The sequence below is a fragment of the Dendrobates tinctorius genome, unplaced genomic scaffold, assembly GCF_039654945.1.
Source record: "Dendrobates tinctorius isolate UK_male_01 unplaced genomic scaffold, ASM3965494v1 ptg000120l, whole genome shotgun sequence".
In the NCBI taxonomy this organism is placed as follows: Eukaryota; Metazoa; Chordata; class Amphibia; order Anura; family Dendrobatidae; genus Dendrobates; species Dendrobates tinctorius.
The window spans coordinates 6,472,501-6,496,531 of NW_027361788.1; the positions used below are offsets into that span (position 1 = coordinate 6,472,501).

Consider the following 24,031-nt stretch of genomic DNA (forward strand, 5'->3'; position numbering starts at 1 on the left):
TCAGCCATCTTACTATTGAACAACCTAGGGTGGATTATAAGCTGGGGAAAGTCAGATCTAGTGCTAGGAAGACAAAAAAAAACTTTTTCCTTCACCCATGACAGCACACCTGAGAGAGGGATCTGCCCCGCCAGGACAGGAATCTACTGAAATATAAGGGGCGGCACCTCTCCCCCACTTCAGTTGGGTTCCTGTCCTGGAAGGGAATCCCAGACTGACAGGAGCGGTGCCTGTCATGGATGGAAAAAGGACCCAGGCCCGACCCGGCGCGGGAAGAACAGGTCACTTTACCTGTAGCGCCGGCCGTTGGGTGCCTGGTAGCGCAGTCCCCGGGGTCTCCTGGGGGGCACCAGGTTCGTGTGGGCGCGGCTGGCGGTCCCTAATTCCAGGGCACTCCACCACGCCTCCCTCCCCTCGTGCGGCGCTGAATAGCAATGGTAATATGGCACCTGGTGTGATGCCGGCCGCATGGAATAACAGTGCGCGGCGGTCGCAGGGGGAGGGGAGGAAGACGCTCACCAGGAACGGAACTATTTAAAGGAGGGAGACATCAGCATGGCCGGGTAACCATGGGGTCAGAGCAGGAACGGTCACCGTCTCCGCCATCTATGCCTCCATCACAGGCCTCGGCTCGCAAGCATGGCAGCTGTTCAAGTGGCAAAAGCAGCAGTCGCCCCAGCCACAGGTCGGGGGGCTCTTCGGTGTCCAGAGAGCACCGGTCACGTGCTCCTCCACAGCCTCCGAGTCCAGTACCTTTAATTACGGTGGTGAGTGAGCTTCGTGAATGTTACATGATTAATTGTTATGATTGAGTCACTGTAGGAGGCAAAAATAGAAATGCTAGCTAAGTCCAGAAAACCAGAGAAGTTGGCAGCTATCAGATTGCAGACCCCTGAACCTATCAACACAACTAGCAGTAGCCGTGGGGGGCTCCTACGATGCCCTAGGCCCCTCGATCGCAGCCGGAGGACTACATAGCCTAAAGACAGAAAGGGAAATCTAAACTGCCCCAGAGCAGACCCCAAAGCAAAAGACAGCCCCCCACATATAATGACGGTGAAGCAAGAAGAAAGAACAAAACACAGACAGAAAGACTGAGCAAAGATGGGGCCCACGCTAGCTTAGATAGGAAAGGACAGGAAGGCTGCTGTCTGCAATCCGTGAAAAACCCTATGAAAATAAGAGCCAACAAACTGACAGTAAAAAAGGCCCTGAAGACGCTAGGCTTCAAAAAAGGCTATGTCAGTACTCAGGAATATTCTGAAGACAGAGCTACAGGCAAAAGGAGATTCAGCTCACCCCAGCAGGGAATGGCAGAATCCAGAAAAGCAAGGAAAACAAAACACTAATGCAATAAGGCAAAGCAGAAATCTTAGCTTTAGATGAGCAGGAATTAGACTGGTTTCCTAGAAATCCACAGAGAAATCACCCGCAGGCCAGAAGGGCGTCGGCAGCCTTATATCCAGTCATTAACTCCACTCAGCCAGTCATCATCATCAGCCCCAGGTGTTTGACAATCAGGCTCACTACCTTTCTTCACCAGAAGAGGGAGTTCCTCGGGCCTCAGTAGTGAAGGGGAAAATGAACTCACAACAATTAATAGGGTTCTTCTTCTGTGTGTTAAATTCCTTAGGAGAAACCCAAAAAAGCAGGGAGCAAGAGGATCAATAGAGATTGTGGTATATGTAGAAGCCCCCTAGCAAGAGACTGGCAGAAAGACCTTTTGCGCCAGCTGCATCCAGCGAACCATGGCGGAGGAAGCGCCTAGCTTTGCAGCCAACCTTAGATCCATTATCAGGTCAGAAATGGAAGGCTCGCTTAAAGCTTTGCTAAAGAAAGGGAAAGATCCCCCTAGTTCTTTCTCAGACTCTTCCTCGGCCTTATCTCAGGCTGATCACCCATCCTCCTCTTCCTCAGATAGCGACACGGGTGGCAAACTGTGTTTTCCCATAGAGGATATGGATGCTCTCCTCAAGGCCATCAGAGTAAACATGGGCCTACAGGAGGAAAAAACAGCTAAGTCCCTGGAAGACGTCATGTTTCGGGGGACTACAGGAAAGGAAGAAAAGAACCTTTCCAGTCAATGAGAAAGTACAAGCACTCTTTGAGAGAGAATGGAGGAATCCTGAGAGGTCAGGAGTCCTTCCTTCCTCCTCTAAAAGGAGGTACCCCTTTGAACATAAGGACACAGAAATATGGGACAAGGTCCCAAAGATTGACGCAGCAGTGTCCAGGTCATCTAAAAAATCGGCCCTGCCCCTGGAGGATTCAGGGGTGCTTAGGGACATGCTAGATAAAAAGCAGATTCCTATTTAAGACATACATGGGAAGCAGCAGCAGGAGGCTGAAGCCGGCAATAGCGGGCACCTGCACGACACGATCTTTAAAGATGTGGCTGCAGCAGCTGGAAGAGAGACTTGCTTCGAAAGTCTCAGGAGAAAATATTGGCAGACATGTATCTCCTGCATGGTGCGGCAGCTTTTTAAGCTGACACTTCTGCCGACTCCATGAGATTGACAGGGAAAGCAGCAGGACTATCAAACGCCATGAGACGGGCGTTATGGCTTAAGGGCTGTCCAGGGGTTCTGCAGTCTAAAGCTAAGCTGTGCTCTCTCCCTTGTGATGGTCATTTTTTATTTGGGAAAAACCTTGATGACATCTTGGAGAAGGAAAGTGACAAGAAGGGCATCCCCAGGTTCCCAGTGGATCAGAGGAGGCCGCCCTTTCGTAGGGGAAAATTCAACATGGGGCTGACTTCCGGGGAATAGGAGAAGATGGGATGATAAAAGGAAAAAGTCCGGATTCATGTTCGGAGGAGCCACCTCCAACTCCAAGAAATCCCCACAATGATGCCAGCATTCCAGTAGGGGGGAGGTTGACACTCTTTTCCCAGGCCCGGGAAAACCTCTCCAATTCCTGGATCCTAAACATCATAAGGGAAGGCCTCAAAATCCCTTTTTTACATCAACCAAGATCATCATTTGTCATGACCCCCGTCAGAAAGGTGATAGAACAGTTGGCATTGGAATCCGAAATCTTATGTCTGCTAGACAAGCACGTTCTTTCCAAGGTCCCAAGCGGATAAGAAAAAACGGGATTCTACGCATCCCTCTTCCTGATTTAAAAAAAAAAAAAAACAGACCAGTCATTCAGGACAATTATAAACCTTTCGATGCCTCAATCAGTGGATAAAAATATCAAACTTTCAAGATGGAATCGGTAACTACAGCCATAAAACTGCTACATCACAATTGCTTTATGGCTGTAGTCAATTTAAAGGATGCATACTATCACATCCCCATTCATCCGGGTTATCAAAAATACTTAAGAGTAGCTCTCTACGTCCAGGGCATTCTCAGGCATTTTCAATTCAGAGCTCTTCCATTCGGCATATCCATAGCCCCGAGAGTGTTTACCAAAGTCATAGCGGATATGACAGCCTTCCTCCGAATCCACAACACGATTATAATACCCTATTTGGTCAATTTCCGAATAGTGTGCAGCTCAGAAGGCCACTGCGCTGCACAGGTAGAACGAGTGACAGGCACCCTGCAGAGACTGGGCTGGATGATAAACATCAAAAAGTCAAGGCTAAAACCCCTAAGGAAACAAGTTTTTCTAGGGTTCACCCTAGATTCAGAACAACAAACCTATCTGCTACCGGAGGCCAAGGTAGAAAAGGTGAGGAATGTGACATTAGCGGCCCTAGATCAACCCCGCATGGCCCTGAGGAACACGATGTCTTTGCTAGGCACCCTAACGTCCGTTATCCCGGCGGTCAGGTGGGCACAATTTCATACCCGACAGCTTCAGACGGAAATTCTGTCAGCAGGTCACTAAAAGTGCGTTTAGAAGGAAGACTGCAGCTTTCCTTAGAGGTCAGAAATTCCCTCAAATGGTGGTTAGACAGAACAAATTTGACGTCGGGGATACTATGGGACAAACCAGTGACCGACATAATTCTGGGCAGTGAGCAAAGCCCTAACAAGGTTTATTCCCTTCCTCAGTGGCCCCAACGTCCGTATCATGTCGGACAACAGAGTAACAGTGGCGTACATCAATCACCAGGGGGGTACAAGGTCACACTCCCTAATGGCAACTAGCGACATTTTTCAGAGAGCAGAACAACATCTACTCTCTTTGACGGCATTGCATATAAAAGGGGTGGAGAATGCAGAAGCCGATTTCCTGAGCCGAAATACACTAAAGCTAGGGGAATGAGCTCTAAATCGGTCAGTTTTTCAGAAGATAGTCCAACTTTGGGGAGAACCAATGATAGACCTCTTCACCAACAAAAACAACAGGCAGGTGGAAAGGTTCTGTTCATTAAACCCCAAGGAAAAGCCATGGGCAGTGGACTCATTACAAATTCCGTGGAATTTCAGGCTGGCTTATGAGTTTCCCCCAGTGACTCTGATCCCAACAGTGGTGAGGAAGATCAGGAAAGATCAAGCCAGGGTGATCCTAATTGCCCCGTTCTGGCCAAAAAGACCCTGGTTCACACTGTTGCAGATGACGTCCCTCTCAGATCCCTGGGTCCTACCGGAAATCCCAGACCTGCTAACTCAGGGTCCGATATTCCACGCACAGGTCAAGGGATTCCATCTGACGGCGTGGAATTTGAAAGGTCACTTCTAATGGATAGAGGGTTCTCTCTGGGGTTAGTGGCCACCCTGTTAACCCTAGAACGCATAACCATAGAAATCAACACTTTCACATAGCTGGGGCCTTTTTGGCCTGTGTGCAAATAACATGGAATAACTCAAATAAAAATACTTTTCAAAGTTTATTTGAAAATTGCAAAGTAAGGATGCATTCCCATTAGCACTGGGGTCCGCCAGGAGGGGATCCGTAATGGATCTGACCTCCTGGTGACCCCAGCTAAGGCTGGCGGAACCCCGGCATATATTTTTTCCAAAATTGAAAATTGGTACAGCAAGTGTTTTTACTATGTCAGAACATAGGTCTTTCTGGACAGGAGCATCAACTTCTTTGCCACAGTAAATCAGACCATTCATCCCATAATAGCTTGCAGAATCACACAAACAGAAAATTTTTATTCCATACTTGGCTGGTTTACTGGGCATATACTGAATGAATTTGCAACATCCTCTAAAAGCAAGAAGTTGCTCATCCACTGTCACATTGTCACTAGAATGGTAAGGCTTTGTACAGTCCTTGATAAGATTCCAGATGTAGCTAATAGGGGCTAATTTATCTGTTTCCAACCTCACAGGACGAGTTCTCTTATCAAAACGAAGGCTTCTCCAAATATTCTCAAATCTATGGACAGTTGGATCGCCCTCCCAGGGCTGTGGGGTACTCTGTATCGGGCCGGTGTCAGGGGGATGTGTCACAGCAGCGGTGACCCGGTCTGTGGCCCTGGGCGCCCAAAAATCAATGGGAGTTTGTAATGTAGTTTAAGTGGAATAGTTCGTGACGCCACCTGTGGTGTTCGGCAAGTGAGATGTTAGGCCGACGCTGCATGCGGATCCTCTGGGGCTGGTGGTGTGTTGCAGCATAGATGGTGTAGCTCCCCACAGGTGAAGCTGTAGCCCCAGGGCCGTGTAGTTGCAAGGGATGAGGAGAGGCGCAGGCAGTGTAAAGGATGGTACCCAGATGTAGCCGTGCTGAGCGGGTTGGCGCAAGAATGAATGGAGGATACCGGGGCTTGTAGTTCTAAAGCTTAACTCAGTCTGCGGTACACAAGGGTGCCTGCCTCTGGGCCGTGTCTTCCGGGCCAGAGACTCAGTCAACCTCCAGGCAAGATGGAACGCTCCCCTCCAACACTCCGCCAACATGTACCTTTTCTGAACGACTCCTCTATAGCGCCTTAAAGTGTGGATATCTCCTAGTACTGAGTTACACTGGAGTTCCTCCTGGCTGATGTTCTCAAGAACTCTACTTGTACGGCAGACAGCTGTAGCCTGCTTCGGGGACTCCCTTCTCTTGAGTCCCGGCTCTCTATCCAGTTGCTGTTGTGCCCCAAGTCTTAGATGGGAGTAGTGCATTTACAGCTAACTACTCCACCGGTGTCTGTTGCAGAACCATAAGTGTCCATACAACCTCCGGAACCGGGCCCCGGCCTTGCGCTGAGAACCTATAGGCAGGGTTCCTCTTCTAACCCACGTCCTCTCTGTTCTCCTTACTCCTTTGTTCCGTACTTGTCTTTCTCTCTCTCTTATGAAAGCTTAGGTTCCAGTTCTACGTCTTTCTCCTTCTTTTCCTTTCCCGTGCCAGATGGCTCAGATCACTGAGGCAGCTGCAGCACTCCTTCCTCCATCCCTTCTTCCAGGGATCCTCACTCCTGTCTGAGTGACTTCCTACCCGACTGACCTTCTGTCAGACTGACCTGTCATCCTACACTTTCTCACTCTTTAATGTATCTTAACTCCACCCACCTCCCAGCACATCCAGTGTTCCAAGCCTCTGAGCACTGAGCCTCAATGTGGTTGTGCATAACTACCCTGTTGCGTGGGGTGTGAGTGTTGGAGCGTGGAAAGGAGTTCCCACCTTACCTGGATGGTGGTGTACCACACCTTAGGAGAGAGGAAGGTGCAGTACCTCTGTGGCGACTGAGCCTCAGGGGCGCCACACTGACATTGTAGCTTTGTAGTGTGGATCTGAAAAAGGGTTCAGAAATAATTCTCTGATTGGAACATCGTACGATTTTGTACACCCTGCCCGAAGAGTTAGGGCAATATAAGCATAGAGTTCCTCTTGTTATATTTTTCCATGTTTTTTTCTTCCTGAAGCGATATGTTTTCCTTCTAAGTTAGTACACAAAACTACCTCATCTACAATATCTGAAAAAAATTTACAGAAAACATCTCTTTTGGACAAGAATTGTGGAATTCCTACAGTTCCTTGAGCAATTCTTACAATATTATGTGATGGGGTGCGTCCAAGAACCCCAGCAGTACTGTTCCAAAAAACATTAGTTTTGGATGTTCTATTTATATGTTCTGCTGGATCCACTACTTCTTCATCTGAAGAATCACTATGAAGTAGAGACATTAGCTGGTGGCATGTACTCTTCATCAGACAAAGTTCACGGTCTTCATCACTATAAAAAATGATTGCTTTGATTTCATGGTCAGTCAAACCCCTGGATGTAGACTGTGCCATTGTAACCTTAGATGTCAGTAAACTAAAATGAAAAAATAAAAATAATTACTATCAGGGTTGTACACTCTTTGTTAGTGTGTTCTAAGGGTAAAGTGCATCCTCCCTCCTCTCACCTTCAGCAGGTTACCACTTTCTTTTAGGTGCAGTAGAAGCCTCTGGATTTTTGTATCTAAGAAGCAACTGCATATAGCATATATAATAGTGGGCAGTATTTTGGAGTTTCTGCAAAAAGGTCTCTTTAGGACTATCCACTAGTACCCTCAAAGTCTAGGTGTCTGCACTAGGAGCTCTCTATAACGGATTTAGCAGGAAATTATTGGGTGTCAAGGTTTATTAAAGCTTCATCTAAATCTAGGCCCATTTAAAGAGAAAATGTAGTGTCATGGGATTTAAATCTGGTCCTAACAGCCATACCTGAGGTACCACTTGAGTCAATAGAATCAGCATCTCTTAGGATTCTTTCATTTAAAACCGCACTTTTGGTAGCATTGACTGTAAGAAAGTCCTTACTGAGAGCTGGAAGAGCCAGGAAAAATACACTATGTAGACAATCCTCCTATCAAGCTGAGACTAAAGTTTATTCGGAGATTTCGCAGTAGAACAGTTTCATGAAAAGTCAGTGAGACAAAGCATGCTGGCACTGAAAGAAGTCCGGACAGACTAAGTAACGTTGGGAGATCTGGTGATGATCTGACCATGGTGTGGCCTAGCGGCAGAATGGTGATGTTATGGCCCTGAACAACAGTAACAGGGGCTTTTTATACATGATACAGGCAAAGAGACAAACACGATTCCATCCTTTTTCAAACTGGTTTGCACCTTACCACTTGCATATTCGGTTCCATTATCTGCACGCAGGGCTTTTGGCATTCTTCCAAATTTGTTAAACACTACAGTAAGATATTCTTCATGTTTCTGTGGAGCTTCATCCTTACTGTGAAGCAGGTAGGCGACTGTATATCTGGAGTAGTCATCAATAAATGTGAGAAAATATCTCTTCTTGCTAGGAGTTTGAACACTCATTGCACCACATACATCTGAATGTATCAGATCTGGAGGCTGTGCAGATCTAGTGGTGCTTATTTTAGGAAAGGATTTTCTGGACATTTTTTACTTTACGACAGCTAGTGCACTTCATTAGAGTCGAGCGACTTTAGTCGGATCAGGTTTCATGAAATAAAATTTGTTTCAGATGAAACTGGTCCGACTAGGGCAAAAAAAAGTGCCATCCCGATGGGAAATAAAAGTCGGCATTGAGTGGATGAATGTCATCCGCTCAATGCCGACTTTAATTTCCCATTGACTTGCATTGGGGTCGGGTTTCGGACGAAACTCCGACTTTTTTTTTGCCCTAGTCGGACCACTTTCAACTGAAACAAATTTTGTTTCATGAAACCCAAAACGGCTAAAGTCGCTCAACTCTACACCTCATCCTTTGACTACACTGGTTGATTTCAATACCATTTGCAAGTTGAGCTAGCTTCCTTACTGCTTCTGTGTCTGTGCCAAAGACGTCTGTGCCATACATGGATACAGTTCTTATATTGATCTTGTCTAGCACTGTACACTTGTAATAATACGGCTGGGGGGTAGACACATCAGCACATTCCGTACTCCCTGTGCTGTCTGCTGCTTCTTCCCTGGTGCGTCCCACATTCTTCCTGGAATTCAAAGGACTGGAGGCAGAGCCCAGGATAACTTCAAACAATAAAGATTTATTCACTTCAGGACACTGCACATCCAATACACCTATAGCACACTTGATACGGTACCAGCAATACGCCAGAATGGACCACAAAGTTTCAAGGGGATGAGGAGCCTGGTGAAAACGGCACTTAAACCTATCTCCCTGGAACCGACTTCAGCCCAGACACAGAAATAATCATCTACTAGGCCGTACACCCCGTTTTGGTTATCCTGCCTGTGCACTTGCTGGTGGCCCACTCGACGACCACTTCAGCACCCAGACCTCGGCTGACACTTCCTCAGTGACTTCTTCACTGACATCTTTACTACGTTGCTGAAGATACCATACTCCACTTCACACATTGTGTAGTAGCTATGCAGCTCAAGCACAAGACCATCTGCGCAGTACCAGGGGTCTACCCCCGACTGACTATAACCAGGAAAGATTCTCTAGCTAATTCCCCAGCTACCACTCGTACAATTAACCTCTAAAGTGTCCTATAACTATGCTTTCCTATGCAGTGTACTCAGTGCCCCATCTAGTGTCCTTTTCCGTAACTACACTGTCCCTAACCATCATATAATAATATAGCCATAAACACGTATATACATGACACATACAAATATGGCAATCATATACAGGTAACTAGCAGCAACATTTACAGGGCTAGGCCCTGACCCTCTTACACACACACTTTCTTTGCATTTTAGCTGATAAAGTTCATTTTGGATTTTTCCTTCAGCAAGAGTGTGAACCTTCTTTGAGATGATGCAGCTATTATCTCTAGAAGTAACTACACTCCCCTTTTGCATGAGCTTCTTTACTGACAGAAGATTGCTTTCAAGGCTGGCAACATAGAGAACATCCTTTATTGGGATCTTTCTGCTTTGTGCTGAGGAAACTGGACAGTGGAGGTGTAAAGGGAAGAGATTCGTTGGAGGCAGTGAAGAGCCAGAGGCAGAGAACGGGTTAACAGGATTTACTGAACATGTTGTTATACAAGAAATGCTCCACGCAGGGAGACAAGATCAGTAACTGCAACGGGAATTGCACAGAAACACAATGCTTGAGATGGAGGTATAAAAAAAAGGTAACTTATCTCTTGCAGTTCTTGTTGGGGAAAGGCTGGAATATCGCCCATCGGTGTTGCAGATCATGGACAATGTCTCTGGCTCTGTTATGGAGGAATGAAAAACACCATCTCCCGACAGTGCCTATATATCCAGTCCCACTTGGCTTGGGTGCGCTGGAACGTAGAAACAGCCCTTTATTGTATGTTCCTCGGGAATGGCACCGAACACGAACCGTGGGCATGCTCACAGACCGTGGCAGAGTGCGGTCCTCTGGAGAAGTCTCTAAGTACGGAGCAAGTCAGCTTATCTGTAACCGTGGGCGGGAAGGAACCGTCCAGCAAGGAAGGGTCCAAGGAAAGCTCGGTAGTGACACAGTCCAGTTTAAAGTAAGAAAGCTGGGGATGGATGTCGTGGAGTCAGCAGTCGGAGCAGTGGGGAAGGAGTCTACCTTCTCCTTGTTCTCCTGTCACTTTCCCATCAAGTCTGCTCCATTCCTGCGCTCAGTCCCTTTGATCTCCCCCATGCCCCAGCTGTCCAGTGCAAAGGTCCTCCCCTCCCAGAAGATCCTTTCCCCGGTAACAGTGGTGACAGTCCCAATAGTTCTGGCCCCAAAGTGCACCGGAAACCACTGACTCTTGGCTCATCTTCTTACAGAAGTAGCAGTCTCCAACTTCTGAAGTCATATAGTGATCATTAGCTAAGATGACCTTTTCTGACTTGCTTTCATTAAGATCAGTGAAGAAATCCTTATTTGTCATATGACTGCTTGCACCAAAATCTATACACCATATTTTAAACACCATATATGCTTTGCAGATGGGCCTGTACTGGCATTAAATGCAGTTTCAACACATGCAGAATCTTCCTTTACGGTTGTTTTAACTCTTTGATGACTGGTCTGCTTTGTAAGCTGACTCATTCCTTCTTTCCAAATTCTGCAGTCTGCTTTAGGTTGGTCGGGCTTTTTACAGACAAAACATTCACAAGTTTCTCAGATTGCTCTTATATTTAGGGAACTCCTGTGTCTTTAATGCTGTTTCTACTCTGGATTCATTACTGCTGCTTACATGCTGTGTTTTTCTCTTGAATTCATCTACACGTTTGCCTTTAACATACTCTAGTGTCAGCTCCTCATCTGGCCATGTATCTAGTGCAGTCACAAGTGTGTCATAACTCTCTGGAAGGCTACTTCATAGAAGTACAGCAACATGAAAATATTTAATTTCTTCTCTAATATCTCTGAGATGCTCCACAATATCTAGGGTGTTTCTTAAATAGCATATTCTGTCCCTCACTTAGCTTAGACTGATGCAGCTTTCTCCTGAGATAAAGCTTATTGCTGAGATTTGATCTCATGAACTTTCTGTAACTCATCCCACATCATCTTTGCAGTTGCACACTTTCATATATTCACAATCGGATTATCATTTATACTGAGGGAGAGTGATCTTTTTATTTTCTGATCCTTCTCTAGCCAATCATCTGGTAATGGATGAGGCACTTGTTCCTGAGTATATTTCCACATACCTTCTCTAGCAGCATCTTCACCTTGAATTTCCTGGACTGGTAGTTCTGGTTAGTGAGGCTTGGCACTGAGAACTTGACAGGATTGCTACTAGTGGACATCTCTGTTGCTGTGTTCTTTTGCTCTGGGCTTCTGTTGCTGTGTTACTCTGGGGATCTGTGTCACTCTGGGCCCATAACCTGTTGGCAGCGTATCATTCAGGATACTCTCCAAGCGTGTGACAACAGAGCTTCTTTCTTCAGGAACAAACAGGAAGAATATATGATAAGCTTAATAGATCAGGAATAAATCATTTGTGTCTATCTGTACAGTATCTGCAGCAGGCTGCTTCTCTCATACACACACACAGGAAAACAGGAAATAGTCACACGCTATCCCTGTGCGAGCCTCTGGGAGTTTTTTTTTTTTTTTTTTTTTGTTCTAACTTTCTGAACAGCATACAAATCTAGCAACTAAACGCTCAGTCAGGAATGGAGTTGTTGCACCAAACATATTCCAACACCACTATACTTGCTAATGGCCATGATCTCATCTGATGTCTCCAATCTGTCTAGGGCTTCCAGAAGTACATCTTATTAACTTTAGATGCAAAGTCAATTGGTTTCTAACTTTGCACAAGATGGCTGCTACAGCCAACATGGCTGTTCAATATATTATGGCTGACCATTCTCTTACATTGACATCTGACCAGAGCCAGTGACATTCAGGCCCTTTCTATAAATCCATCATTTACTCAGATGATCCTAGATCACAGAATAATTTTGAAGTCTGATCCAGCCTACCTACCCAAAGTAGCATCCGGGTTTCATAGATTACAAGAGGTGGTCTTTTCTTTTTGCTGTAGTCAAAAAAAAAAAAACAGAAGAAAAGCTTCATACTCTAGATGTTAAACGATGTCTAGTCAGATACCGGTCTGTTACAGAAGCCTGGAGCAAAGAGTTTCTGTGTCCTTCCAGAGACCCATGAAGGGTTTAAGTCTTAAAAGCACACAATAGCCAGATGTATTAGGAAGGTCATTTCTTTAGCTTACTCAGCAAGTAGAAAAGCAGTTCCAGAAGCTTTCAAGGCTCGCTGCATGAGGCCAGTGGCAACCTCCTGGGCGGAATGATCGGATATCTCAATCAAGCAGATTTATAAAGCTGCAACCTGGTCTTCTCCCAAAGGTGAGTTTGGAAGAGGAAACTATAACCAGTCAATAATGTTCATAGAAAGTAGAAGGAGAAGGGTACTCCAAGCCGTGGTTCCTCCCCAAATTTCTTACTTCACTGTAATTCTCTTGTGGCGCTGTCATGGGTGATCTATAAAAAAAAAACTTGGTTACTTACTGGTAACTTGATTTTTCAGAACCCATGATAGGACTGTTATATTCCCTCCCATCAAGTGTGGGTGAGCAATTCTTTCAATTGTGTTTATAAGTCCACGTTTTAATTTTGTGACATGTGATGGTAAATTTAAATTTTTATAATAACCATTGGTGGTCCTCTCGTGCTCTGTAATCCCACTGATGTGAGGGAGAGATACCGCCTTTTTACCCTGCAGGTTTCCTGTTGTTGAAGGGTAGAGCCTCCTCTCTTGATGCTGTCATTGGTACTGAAATATCCAGTTACTGGTAAGCAATGGTCTCTATTTCATACAAATTTTTTAAATAATTTCACCACTTAAATAATAAATAAACCCACTGGGGAAACATATTGCCAGGTACGTTTTACCATACAGTGAACATGGTTTGTGTGTAAAAAAAATAAAAAAATAAAAAAAAAATAGTGGAACTGAATTTTTTTTCCATCAATTTCACCACACTTGGTATTTTTTCTGTTGTCCTATACACTATATGACAAAATCAAGTCATTCAAAATTACAACTTGTCCGCTAAAAAACAAGCTCTTGTATGGCTATGTTGATGGAAAAATGAAAAAAAAAGTTATGGCACTCGGAAGAAGGGGAGGAAAAATAGAAAATGATCATGGATAGAAAATTATCATGAAAAAAACCTAGCTGCAATCGGTGCAGCCCGTAGTTTGAAAGGTTTCCTCTTGAGACCCCAAATGATGCAAAAAAAACCCCAAATCAAGCCATTTTCTTTAAAGAACATAACCTTATGTAGAGACATCAATGAAAAAATAAGTGCTTGGTATGTGGGGTTGCAAAAATAAAAAAAAATAAATTTGCGCTTGCAATAACCGTACATGACAACAGTAGGAAAGTGTATATATAATATAGTATGTAAAATAGTTTTTTTTTCTTGGACTAGATCTGGAAACAAGACTAACATTATCTGTATGTAGCTGTTTTTGCACACATTTCTGGTCATAAGAAATTTCCTCTGAATTGTGAGAATCTTATCTGTAACACTGCATTGATCAGACTTAATTCTTATATTCTAGGGTGATCGAGTAATTTTAGGTGGAAATCATTACTTCCGGTTCAACCACCCCTCACAAGTTCAGAGTAATCGCCGGACTGTGTGCTTAGGAAGCGGAGACCAAGAACGGCTCAGGGACTTTGAATTTGCTAAGTATGAACTCATTGATGCCCAGAGACAAAGGTAAGATGGTACATTTATCTTTTTAGTCAAAAAGATACAATAATCTCAAATCTGGTGTCTTAGGAATTTAAGATGAATACTGTTATACCAGCTAACTTAATTTCTCTCCAAATCTCTACACAAACATAGTTATTAAAGTTTTTATATACCACAGAAATTGATTTGATATGCCTTAATTTAAAGGGGTTTAATGGGTTTGGAAAATCCCTCTTCCCTGGCTGCAGTTTGATTTTGTTAAAAAAATGAATATAATATTTAAAAAAAAAAAACCTTTCCCCTTGTCCAACTCTGAGCCCTTTGGCTCTGCCAGAGTATTATTAAACAAAGTAACTATTCGCTTGACCAATATATGTAGACCTATCGTGTCCAGGTACACATCTCCGTGACCCCAAGACCTTGTGGAGGCAATGTCCAGTTCAATAAAGGCCTTAAAGTGGAAAATACTTTAGACAAAATAGTTCCAGAGTAAAAAAGCAAAAATAACAAGAATGAAGCTGTAGTAAAATTTAAGCTGCTCAATTTGGACGAAGATCTGAAGTAGACGGTAAGGAGTGTTCATAAGAGGTCCCATAAGAGATTATTCTGGCAGATTTTAAGAAGTCTAGTCCTTCCTCTGGAGAGGCAACAGAGATTATTTTAAATGCATAGTTCACTTGCAGAGTGGAGGATTGAGTCCAGTTACAGGAAATTCCATTATGCAAGAGTTCACGGGTAGTAAGGTGAAACTATTTGAGCTTTTGTAGAGTGGCTTTAGATAGGTCCTTGAAGAACGTCAGCTGATTATAAGGGGACTGTAGGAGTAGAGGGTCTCTTGACAATCTCAAAAGTGCATTCCTCACCCAGTTTGGGTAGAACGAGACTATAACATCTCTACTCACATTCAACGGTAAAGAGGGTGGTCTGCGTGTCCTGAAAACCTTTTCAATCAAATTGGTTTACTTAAGATTTGGGATCAAATGAGAAACCAACAAGGAGATATATTCCTTTAATTGTGACGGTTGTACTGATTTGGGGATTCCTCTGATCTTTAGCTTATTTTTTCTTTTAATGTCCTCAAAATTAGCCAGAGAATCTTTAAAGGTGATGATGTCATTTTGTATTTTTATCCAGGGAGTCGGACAATGTAGAAAGATTCTGGGAATGATTCTTAATGGGGACAGATATCTTTAGGTTATTTGTAACGTTATCAGAATCCTTAATAGAATATGGATATGAGTCATCTGCTAAACTTAGCAGAGTGTCTTTAAAAAGGTTGTTAGCAAAAATTTCAGATGCTTTACATTCATTTTGTTTGGAGGGGTTTCCCTGAGTAATAAGGTTCTTAGTAGGAACGTCCAATGATTCCAGAAGAGCTTGACACAACCTGGCTAAAAAGCACTCTGTAGGACACTTATCTGAGGCCGGTATAGCATCTATTAGTGAAGTGACAGTCACATGCCTGGTGTCCCCCTTAGAAGAAGGGTGAGTGGATGAAGTCTCATCAGAGGTTTTTCAGCTGAGGAGTCATCCCCAAATTGTATAAATTAATCTATCTCCCAGAATGAAGACTTTCTAGATCATCTGACGAATTGCCCAAAGGACCCGATCCATCGTTTGTGTCCTAAGCATAATCTTGTGGTGTTTGAGTGAGCTCAGTACTGTCAATGCTATTGGTATAAGCATCACCATTCAGCTCCAACTCCCCTTCCATATTTTTATGCTCTTCCCCTTTAATTACAGAGGTATTAGATTTTTGCACGCATTTAGTTAAAGGAAGCCTATTCTTTTCTGTAAAAGCTTCTAACCAGACTTTTTTATTATCAAACAACTGCTTGAAGGAATCCCTCATTTGAAAGGTACTATTTAGTTCATCCCCTTTAACAGTCAAATTGCGTTGGTCTACTAGAGGGTTGTCTTTAGTGTTAACATTATATGAAGGGTTGTCTTTAGTGTTAACATTATATGAAGGGTTGTCTTTAGTGTTAACATTATATGAAGGGTTAATGCTGGCACCTCGCTTTGTGGTATGAGGCACAGGAACTGGGTGAGGAAAACTGCTCACTGCCTTTTCCTGACCTCCTCCATTCACCAGAGATTCTTCAAATTTGCGCTCCAGGACCCTGTCCTTAGAATGCGCTCCAGGGGAATCCCCTTCCATGTGACATTCCCCAGGTTCATAACATGCCAGCATCACACTCTCCTGTTCCACAGCTGTCACTCCCAGTACCCGATATCCAGCCCCGGCACAAATACAGGTGCGTCACATCGCAAGTATCCTGCACTGCTTTGCTGGCCTGGAGATGCCCCGCCGAGCGCATGCTGCGGCGGGACCACTGATTCATTCCAGGCTCCTCTCTGCAGCATCCCGGCATCCACATATGTCCCGCTGAGCTCACGCTGCAGCGGGACCGCTGAGTCACTCCTGACTTCTTTCTGTGGTGTCCCGATGCCCGGAGATGTCCCGCTGAGCTTGCGCTGCAGTGGGACCGCTGACTCTCTCCTAGCTTCTCTCGGCAGCTGCTCAGGTAAAGTCATGCTGAGCTCATGCTTCTGCGAGACTGCTGTCACCGCCAACTCTTCCCCGCCGAGTCCCCGGGCCCAGACTCACCGTGGCTTCCTGGCGCCTCTCCGTGCCGCTATCAGCTGATGCAGGAGCCACGGCAAGGAGAGATTTCCTGCCGGCGGGTGTCCTGTGGGTTGGCTGTGAATTAGGAAGCCCCAGCTTCCCTGGAGTTCGGCGGGGAGCTGGCACTTTGGCACTTGAGCTGCAGGCTTGCGCTGCTTGTCTCCAGAAGCTGAGCGTCCACCATTAAGTTCCCTGCCGCTGCTTTGTCCTGGGGTTTTTCCTCACAGGATTTGGTCCCGTCTTCTTGTAGCTTGCTTCAGGCATATTTCTATTGCCTTTGGGTCCCATAAATCCACTTTTAGTAAGCTTTTAGTTGCTTTTAAAAAGGGAAATAGCAGGAGCTCCTGCTACACAGCTCTGCTCCTTTCCCTTGCAAACCACGCCTTGGATTCCCAAACTTCTGATCTACATTAATCAATCACCGACTAAGATGGAAAAAGCTATTTAAGTGATTAAAATTTTGCATTCCAACAACCTTCACCAGGAAAGCTTAAATCAAACGGTATGCGACCTTTACAATTGACTTCAATGTAAAAATCATGATATACTGTAACTTCCTAAGTTCTTCCTAATGGAGACTGTAGAACTCGTGCATAATAATTCAGCAGGGTGATTCTTGCGTTTTGCATGTGACCAGTGCCGTGTATGAGTGCATTAACTGACTAGTTCATTTCAATAGCAAATTCTGTTCACCTCAGTTACACCAGAAAATAAACTTCTTATAGGTGTTGAAATAAGAATGTCAGCCAGCCCCCTTTACACCCAGTATTGATGCACTGACTATGAAATGTGAGCATAAACGGAGCGGCTTGGACCGTCCCAATACCTGTAGCTCAGGGCACTGATAATGTTCTGTGCATTTGTATATGGTCATATTTCATATGGTCATATTTCATATGGTCATACTTTAATTTATCTGTTAGGACTTGACATCCAAAAAACTGAGCTCTGAACGTTTTTTTGATTTTTGAAGAATTAAGAATTTTTGAGCTATTAATGGCATTCAAGGATAGGTGTTCTGTATCGCCCTACGACAAATTTTTTCCATTTATCACATTTTTTAATCAAATTGTAGTCTAAAATGTATTGAATTTTGTCTGGGAAAAAACAAGCAAAATTTTTTCACCATTGATGTCCATTTTTCTTTTATCGTGGTTAGTTTTTCAGTTATTTCCCCTTCAGGGAAAGGTGGAAATTCTTGCTTAACCAATCACTGGCTGACCTTTTTTTGCCTTCTCCAGTCAAAACAGGAGAAGGTGTTATTGATCATTGACTACCTAGAAGGCATTGGAGCCGGAGGTGCGGGATTGATAAGGGATGACTTCTTGTATAGTCACTTTTTTTTTTTTTTTTAAAAACAAAACATGAAAACCCTTTTTAAAACTAAAAATGTTATTCTCAGAAAACTTAATATATAATATATAGTGGCTGGTATAGTGTAATTAAGTGCACAGCCTATGACCTGGGAGACTGGGGTTCAAATCCCGGCTCTGCCCTGTAGAAAAATAAATTGACTTATGTACCAAGGCTCCTAACACTATAATACACTAGAATACCTACCCGGCTCTGCCCTGTTGGGAATAATATACCAGTAGTGGTCCTAACACTACAACACTATAGTGCCTACCTACATGAATGTCTCGGACATCGCCCGGATTAACAAGGTTCCGCGTCAGATGTCGAGGAACCAGGACAATATGATGCTAAATGGGCTACTGGAACAAACCTTACATGGAGAACTTGGATCTGGTGAAATGCTACTATAATAAAGGATATAAGAGGATATAAAAAGTGCATGAGGAAACTCTGAATGGATACAAGACCTGCATGTCCACTGACTGAGAAACAAGTAGTCACCCAACGTTTCAATGTCATAAATAGAAAGCTATCTCCTTCAGTACTCTGGGGTGTAATTCATCTGGACCTGGAGACTTGAATTCATTTAGGTCCCTTCCAACTCTACGATTCTTTGAAACCCGACTTTTGAATCTGACCAACCTGTTTCGCTCAACTCTAGTAGATTGTACATGTACCCCCTTTTTCTGGTCTTTTGCTTCCCTTCCCATGTTGTTCTAGTTTAAAGCTCTCCTTACAAGTGTAGCAAGGCGACTTCCAAATACATGTTTTCCAGGCTACCAGTTTTGTTTGTCAGGCTCTGTGTAACTTGTGGTGAAGGACTCAGGGCACAAGAGATCACTGGAGGACACAAGGGCTGTAGATTTCTTTTCCTTTACTTGATGGATGTTAGTACAGACCAGGGAACTGGTAACAGATCGTAATGGAGAGCCGGGCAGCCTGGAAGCAATTTTGGATACACCTGGCCAGGTAGGTACTGAGGCCTTCCTTTTGCGCTGTCCCGCCTTTTTCCTTGCTGCCTAAGCTCATCCTCCTGCTAACGGGGTCTCTGTTTTTAAAAACAAACCGTTGCCCACATGGCAGGCTGCTCGAGCCTATCACAGGTGCTGCTCCTTTGTGTCGGCTCCAGGCTCTAGTATCCTGCTGTACCGCCGGGTATTAGATCGGACCAGGAGACCTGCAGTCCCCTGCCCTCTGGATTTAGCTGCCGGGACTTGAGTACCTGCGCAACCACGGACTCCGGTATCCGGTTCCCAGCTCTCAGCTCTAGGGTGAGTTTAATCACCGCTCCACTCCCCAGGTTCTGCTCAACTTCTCTTCTACTGACACCTGGTAAGTGGCAACGCTACTGTGGCAACCGGACTTCTGGGGTGCCACACACTCGCTGCAAGACTAGGGAGATGCACTAGAGAAGCTGAGGCCAAGAAAATAAATGCCCTGGTCTCCAAAGAACCATCCAAGGTGTACTTCCAACTACAGAGTAACAGCACAAAGGCAGCAACTCCACCAATAGCAGAGACTAAACAATACTGGAGGAACATATGGGAGAAGGAAAAAACACAGCAACAACCTAGAGCAAGAACCAGTCTCCATTACAGAAGCAGACATCCAGCAGTGGGTCAAGAACATGAAGCGCTGGTCAGCACCTGGGCCAGATATGATCCATACCTACTGGCTAAAGAAATTAACAGTACATGAACGCATGGCAAAGCAGATGAACCAACTGCTGGAAGCAGCCCTCAACCCGGCTTGGCTAACAAAAGGAGGAGCAATGCTGATCATGAATGATCCTCACAAAGGAACTGTTCCATCCAACTACCACCCAATAACCTGCCTTACAACAATATGGAAAACTCCTGTCAGGCATCATAGCCACCAAGCTACAGAATCATATGAACCAGTACATGAATCCAGCTCAGAAAGGCATTGGGACCGACACCAGAGGCTCTAAGCACCAGCTCCTAGTAGAGCAGTTGCTCAAGACTCAAAATCCACACAGACCAATCTCAGGACAGCCTGGATTGACTACAGGAAAGCCTATGAGTCAATGCCACACACATGGGTCTGTGAATGCTTGGCTCTTGACAATTTCAACAGGAAATTAAAAACCTTAGTCAAATTCAATGGGGCTATGGAAAACAACATTGGAAGTCCACTCGAGACAACTAGCACAAGTAATCATCAAATGCGGCATATACCAAGGTGAAGCACTGTCCCCATTGCTGTTCTGCATAGGCTTGAACCCCCTCAGTCAGATAATTAGTCTGGCTATGGATACAAGTGTGGCGCCCCTGAGGCTCAGTCGCCACAGAGGTGTACTGCACCTTCTCCTAAGGTGTAGTGCCCCACCAACTAGGTAAGTTGGGAACTCCTTTCCACACTCCAACACCTGCACCCACACCCAGGATAGTTCAGCAATGGACCGGATTGTGGCTCCATGCTTAGAGGATAGCAGAGCACCTTTCGTGGGTCCTTGCTTCGTAACACGAGATGTGCTGGGAGGTGGGTGGAGTTAGGTATAAAAGAGTGGGAAAGTTTAGAATTACAGGTCAGTCTGACGGGAAGTCAGTGGAGAGAGAGGAGGCTAGGGGTCAGTCAGTTAGTAGAGACGGAGGACGGAGCCCTAGAAGGAAGGATGGAGGAAGGAGTACTGCAGCTGCCTCAGTGACCTGAGCCAGCTGGCACTGGGAAAGGAACAAAAGGAGAAAGACGTAGAACTGCAACCTAAGCTTCCATAAGAGAGAGAAGGTGCAGCGTGGAACGAAGGAGTAGGAGAACAGAGAGGAGTTGTGGGTTGGGAGAGGAACCCTGACTATAGGTTCTCAGCGCAAGGCCGGGGCCCGTTCCCCGAGGTTGTATGGACACTTATGGTTCTGCAGCAGACTCCGGTGGAGTAGTTGGCTGTAAATGCAATACTCCCATCTAAGACTTTGGACACAACAGCAACACGGATAGAGAGCTGGGATCCAGGAGGTCCCTGATCAGGCTACAGCTGTCTGTCATACAAGTAGAGTTGTTAGGAACATCTGACAGGAGGAACTTCAAAGTAACCACGGTACTGGATCTCTTCACACTAAAGGTGCAGTAGAGGAGTTGTTCAGGACAGGTACATGTTGGTGGAGTGTTGGAGAGAAGCCTGACTTGCCAGGGAGGTTGATTGAGTCTCTGCCCCGGAGGACACGGCATGGAAGCGGGCACCAGTGGTTACCAAGAACTGTGAGTAAAGCGTTGAAACTGCAGGCCCTGTTGTCCTCCATTCCTTCTTGCGTCCGCCAGCACTGCTGCATTCCCTGCGCCGGACACTACACCATCAAGATGTCCCCACATCTACACTGCCCTGTGACAACAGCCCTGCCTGTGGAGGGCTATACCACCATTGCTGCATCCCACCATCTGTCCCAGAGGATCTGTCTGCAGCGTCGGCTTAACATCTCCCTTGCCGAATACAACAGGTGGCATTACAAACTATTCAATTCCATTAACCACACACCACTAGAGTTGAGCGACTTTTGTTTTTTTAGGGTCGTTTCGTTTCGTGAAACCCGACTTTTCCAAAAGTCGGGTCGAGCAAGATCGTCCGATTATAGGGAAAAGTCGGGGTCGTCCCGAAACACGAAACCCAATGTAAGTCAATGGGGAATAAAAGTCGGCAGTGAGAGGAGGACAGGAAACACACCTACAGTGCCCATTTGAATGCCAAAAGCATCAATTCTTCTTACTTAAGCTTGTCAACCTTAATTAACTTCATAATACAAGTTACGCACTGAAAAATGGGGGTTATTTGGCTAAAGTTATTGGGGGGGAGGGCTGGCTCCAGGTTTTCATGTGCCCTGGGCGAAAGAGCGCCCCTTTAACACATACCACAACTCATCATGCTCCGATACGGCAGAGAAATAGCGGTATAGTACAATGAAAAATACCTCACTTTTTACATCTCATGACGAGGCCTATCTATTTCTCCATACAGAATCATTGGTCCCATATAATGTTTGAAACAGTATATGATGAGCTCCACATAATGCTACAGTATATGTTGGTCCCCATGGATGAAGCTCCACTGTCTTATGGGCCCAAATAATGCTCCAAACATAATGGGCCCCATTTCTAATGCTCTAGTGTATAATGGGCCCTGTAAATGCTGCTCCAGTGTCTGATGTCCACCTTTGGAATGTTCCAGTGTATGGTGGGCCCCATCTATCATTCTCCAGAGTATAGTGCTCCCCAAAAATTGCTGTCCCAACATTGAAAACAATCAAATAAGTCTCCTCGCTAGGGAATCCCTGTACTAGTCTGGACTCCTCGTCGCCCCCATCTTCCATCTCACTGCACAGTATTTCAACCTTGCAAGCAGTGGGGGCCCACTCGTTGGCGACGGCACTGGCACAGGGCCCCTGATAGTACGGTGGTGTGTCTGATGGCGGGTGGGCCGAACCTGCACTTTCATCTGCAGCTTCTTCTTTGTCACCGTGTAAGATGGAACTGTATATGGGAAGGGTAACCTGAGTTTCATCAGGGTCAGATTCAGGCCGTGTAGCGTGCGAGGGGAATGTAGTGGTCTGGGTCAATGTACCAGCAAATTCATCGAGCAGTGGCTGGGCATCAGTGCACTTGTGTCGCCCCCAGGAGTATGGTCGCCACAGTGGCATTACCTTCCTCCTAGGGAGTGTGATGTCATGCTTGGGAGCAACGAAGGATCTCTCTAGCAGGTTAACTGATTGGGCGGCGTTATTCCCACGAGTCATGACTGTCACGTCTGCCATGTCTGTTTGTCTCAAGAACTCCTGGAGCAATGTGCATGCGCATGCTTTGTCTGCTGTCCTGCATGTCCCTTAGAGCAGTGTGCACACTCACCTCATGTCTGAGCTACAGGATGCCTGCGTTTCTGCTCTGCCTTCTGTGATCTTCTCGTCATGTCTGGAGTCCTTGATCATGTGACATTTCTTAAGATCCTGCACTGTCTGGTTCTGCAATCATCTCGTCATGTCTAGAATCCCGGATCATGTGTTCTTCCTAGGATCCTGCACTGGTTGGTTCGGTGATCATCTCGTCATGTCTGAAACCCTGATCATGTGACGTTTCCTAAGATCCTGCACTGTCTGGTTCTGCTATCATCTCGTCATGTCTAGAATCTCGGAAGTGCTCCCCTGGTCCTGACCTGAGGAGGAGGTGCTATGCCCTATATCAGGCCGCCTCTTCCTATGCTCAGGGCCTGATTATTGTGTTGCTTCCCTGCAAGGCTCTGGGTCTGTGAGGTTGCTCCCTCTATTCTGTGCCCTTGCACTTTGCTCTGTAGTGCGTCTCTGCACACGCTCCGTGCTCGTATTCCGCCTCTTGTCTTGTGCCATGTCTTGTGTTGTCTCTCGTGCCATGTTTGTCTTTGCCTTGTAGTCCTTCTGCTGTTCTTTGTCTTAGTCTGTTTTGCTATGTCTCGCCTTAGCTTTGCTTTGACTTGTAGTCCTTCCTGTGTTCTCTGCCTCGCCTGTTTTGCCATGTCTTGCTTTTGCTATGCTTTGACTTGTAGTCCTCCCTGTGTTCTCTGCCTTGCTATTCCTTGCTTTGTGTTCCTCCCTATGGTCTCAGTCTTTGCTTGCTCTGCCTCGCTCTCTCCTATGGTGCTCTGTAGTGCTCCCTGGCACACGCACCATTTCTCCTCTCCTTAGTGCTCGTTTCTTTGTCTAGTCCCAAGGTCTTCCCTTGGCCCGGCTCTGGGCTTCTGCCTACGCTCCGCTGCTAGACTCTGTCCTCTCTCTGACCTGGCTCTGTTTCTGCCTGTATTCCTTGCCTTGTTCCCTGCCTTGTCCTTGCATTGAACCCCGGCGTGGGTTCCCCTTGGCCGTCTCCTGTGCCGTGGTAAGTGCCACGTGTTTGTGTACAGCCGTGTGTACTGGCCAGTGTGGCGTGCCCCCTGTGTGGCTCCTAGCACGCAGCCCTTCCTTGTGCCCTGGCGTGGCTCCTAGCACGCACCCTGCCTTGAACCCTGGCGTGGCTCCTAGCACGCACCCTGCCCTGAACCTGGCGTGGCTCCTAGCACGAAGGTTCCTTTGCCCCCTCCTGTGCCTTAGTCGTGCCTCGTGCTGGCGTTAAAGCCGTGTGCATTGGCCAGTGAGGTGTG

General features: G+C 45.7%; 1 protein-coding gene across 2 annotated transcripts in view; it reads left to right on the forward strand.

Moving 5' to 3' along the window:
- LOC141101581 (kinesin-like protein KIF14) overlaps window positions 1–24,031 on the forward strand; it is a 303,968-nt gene that overhangs the window by 199,116 nt on the left and 80,821 nt on the right. For both annotated transcript variants that reach the window (XM_073590711.1, XM_073590710.1), the window contains exon 16: window positions 13,798–13,958. In XM_073590711.1, coding sequence (XP_073446812.1) covers window positions 13,798–13,958 — 161 coding nt within the window. The remainder of the gene's footprint in view (window positions 1–13,797; window positions 13,959–24,031) is intronic.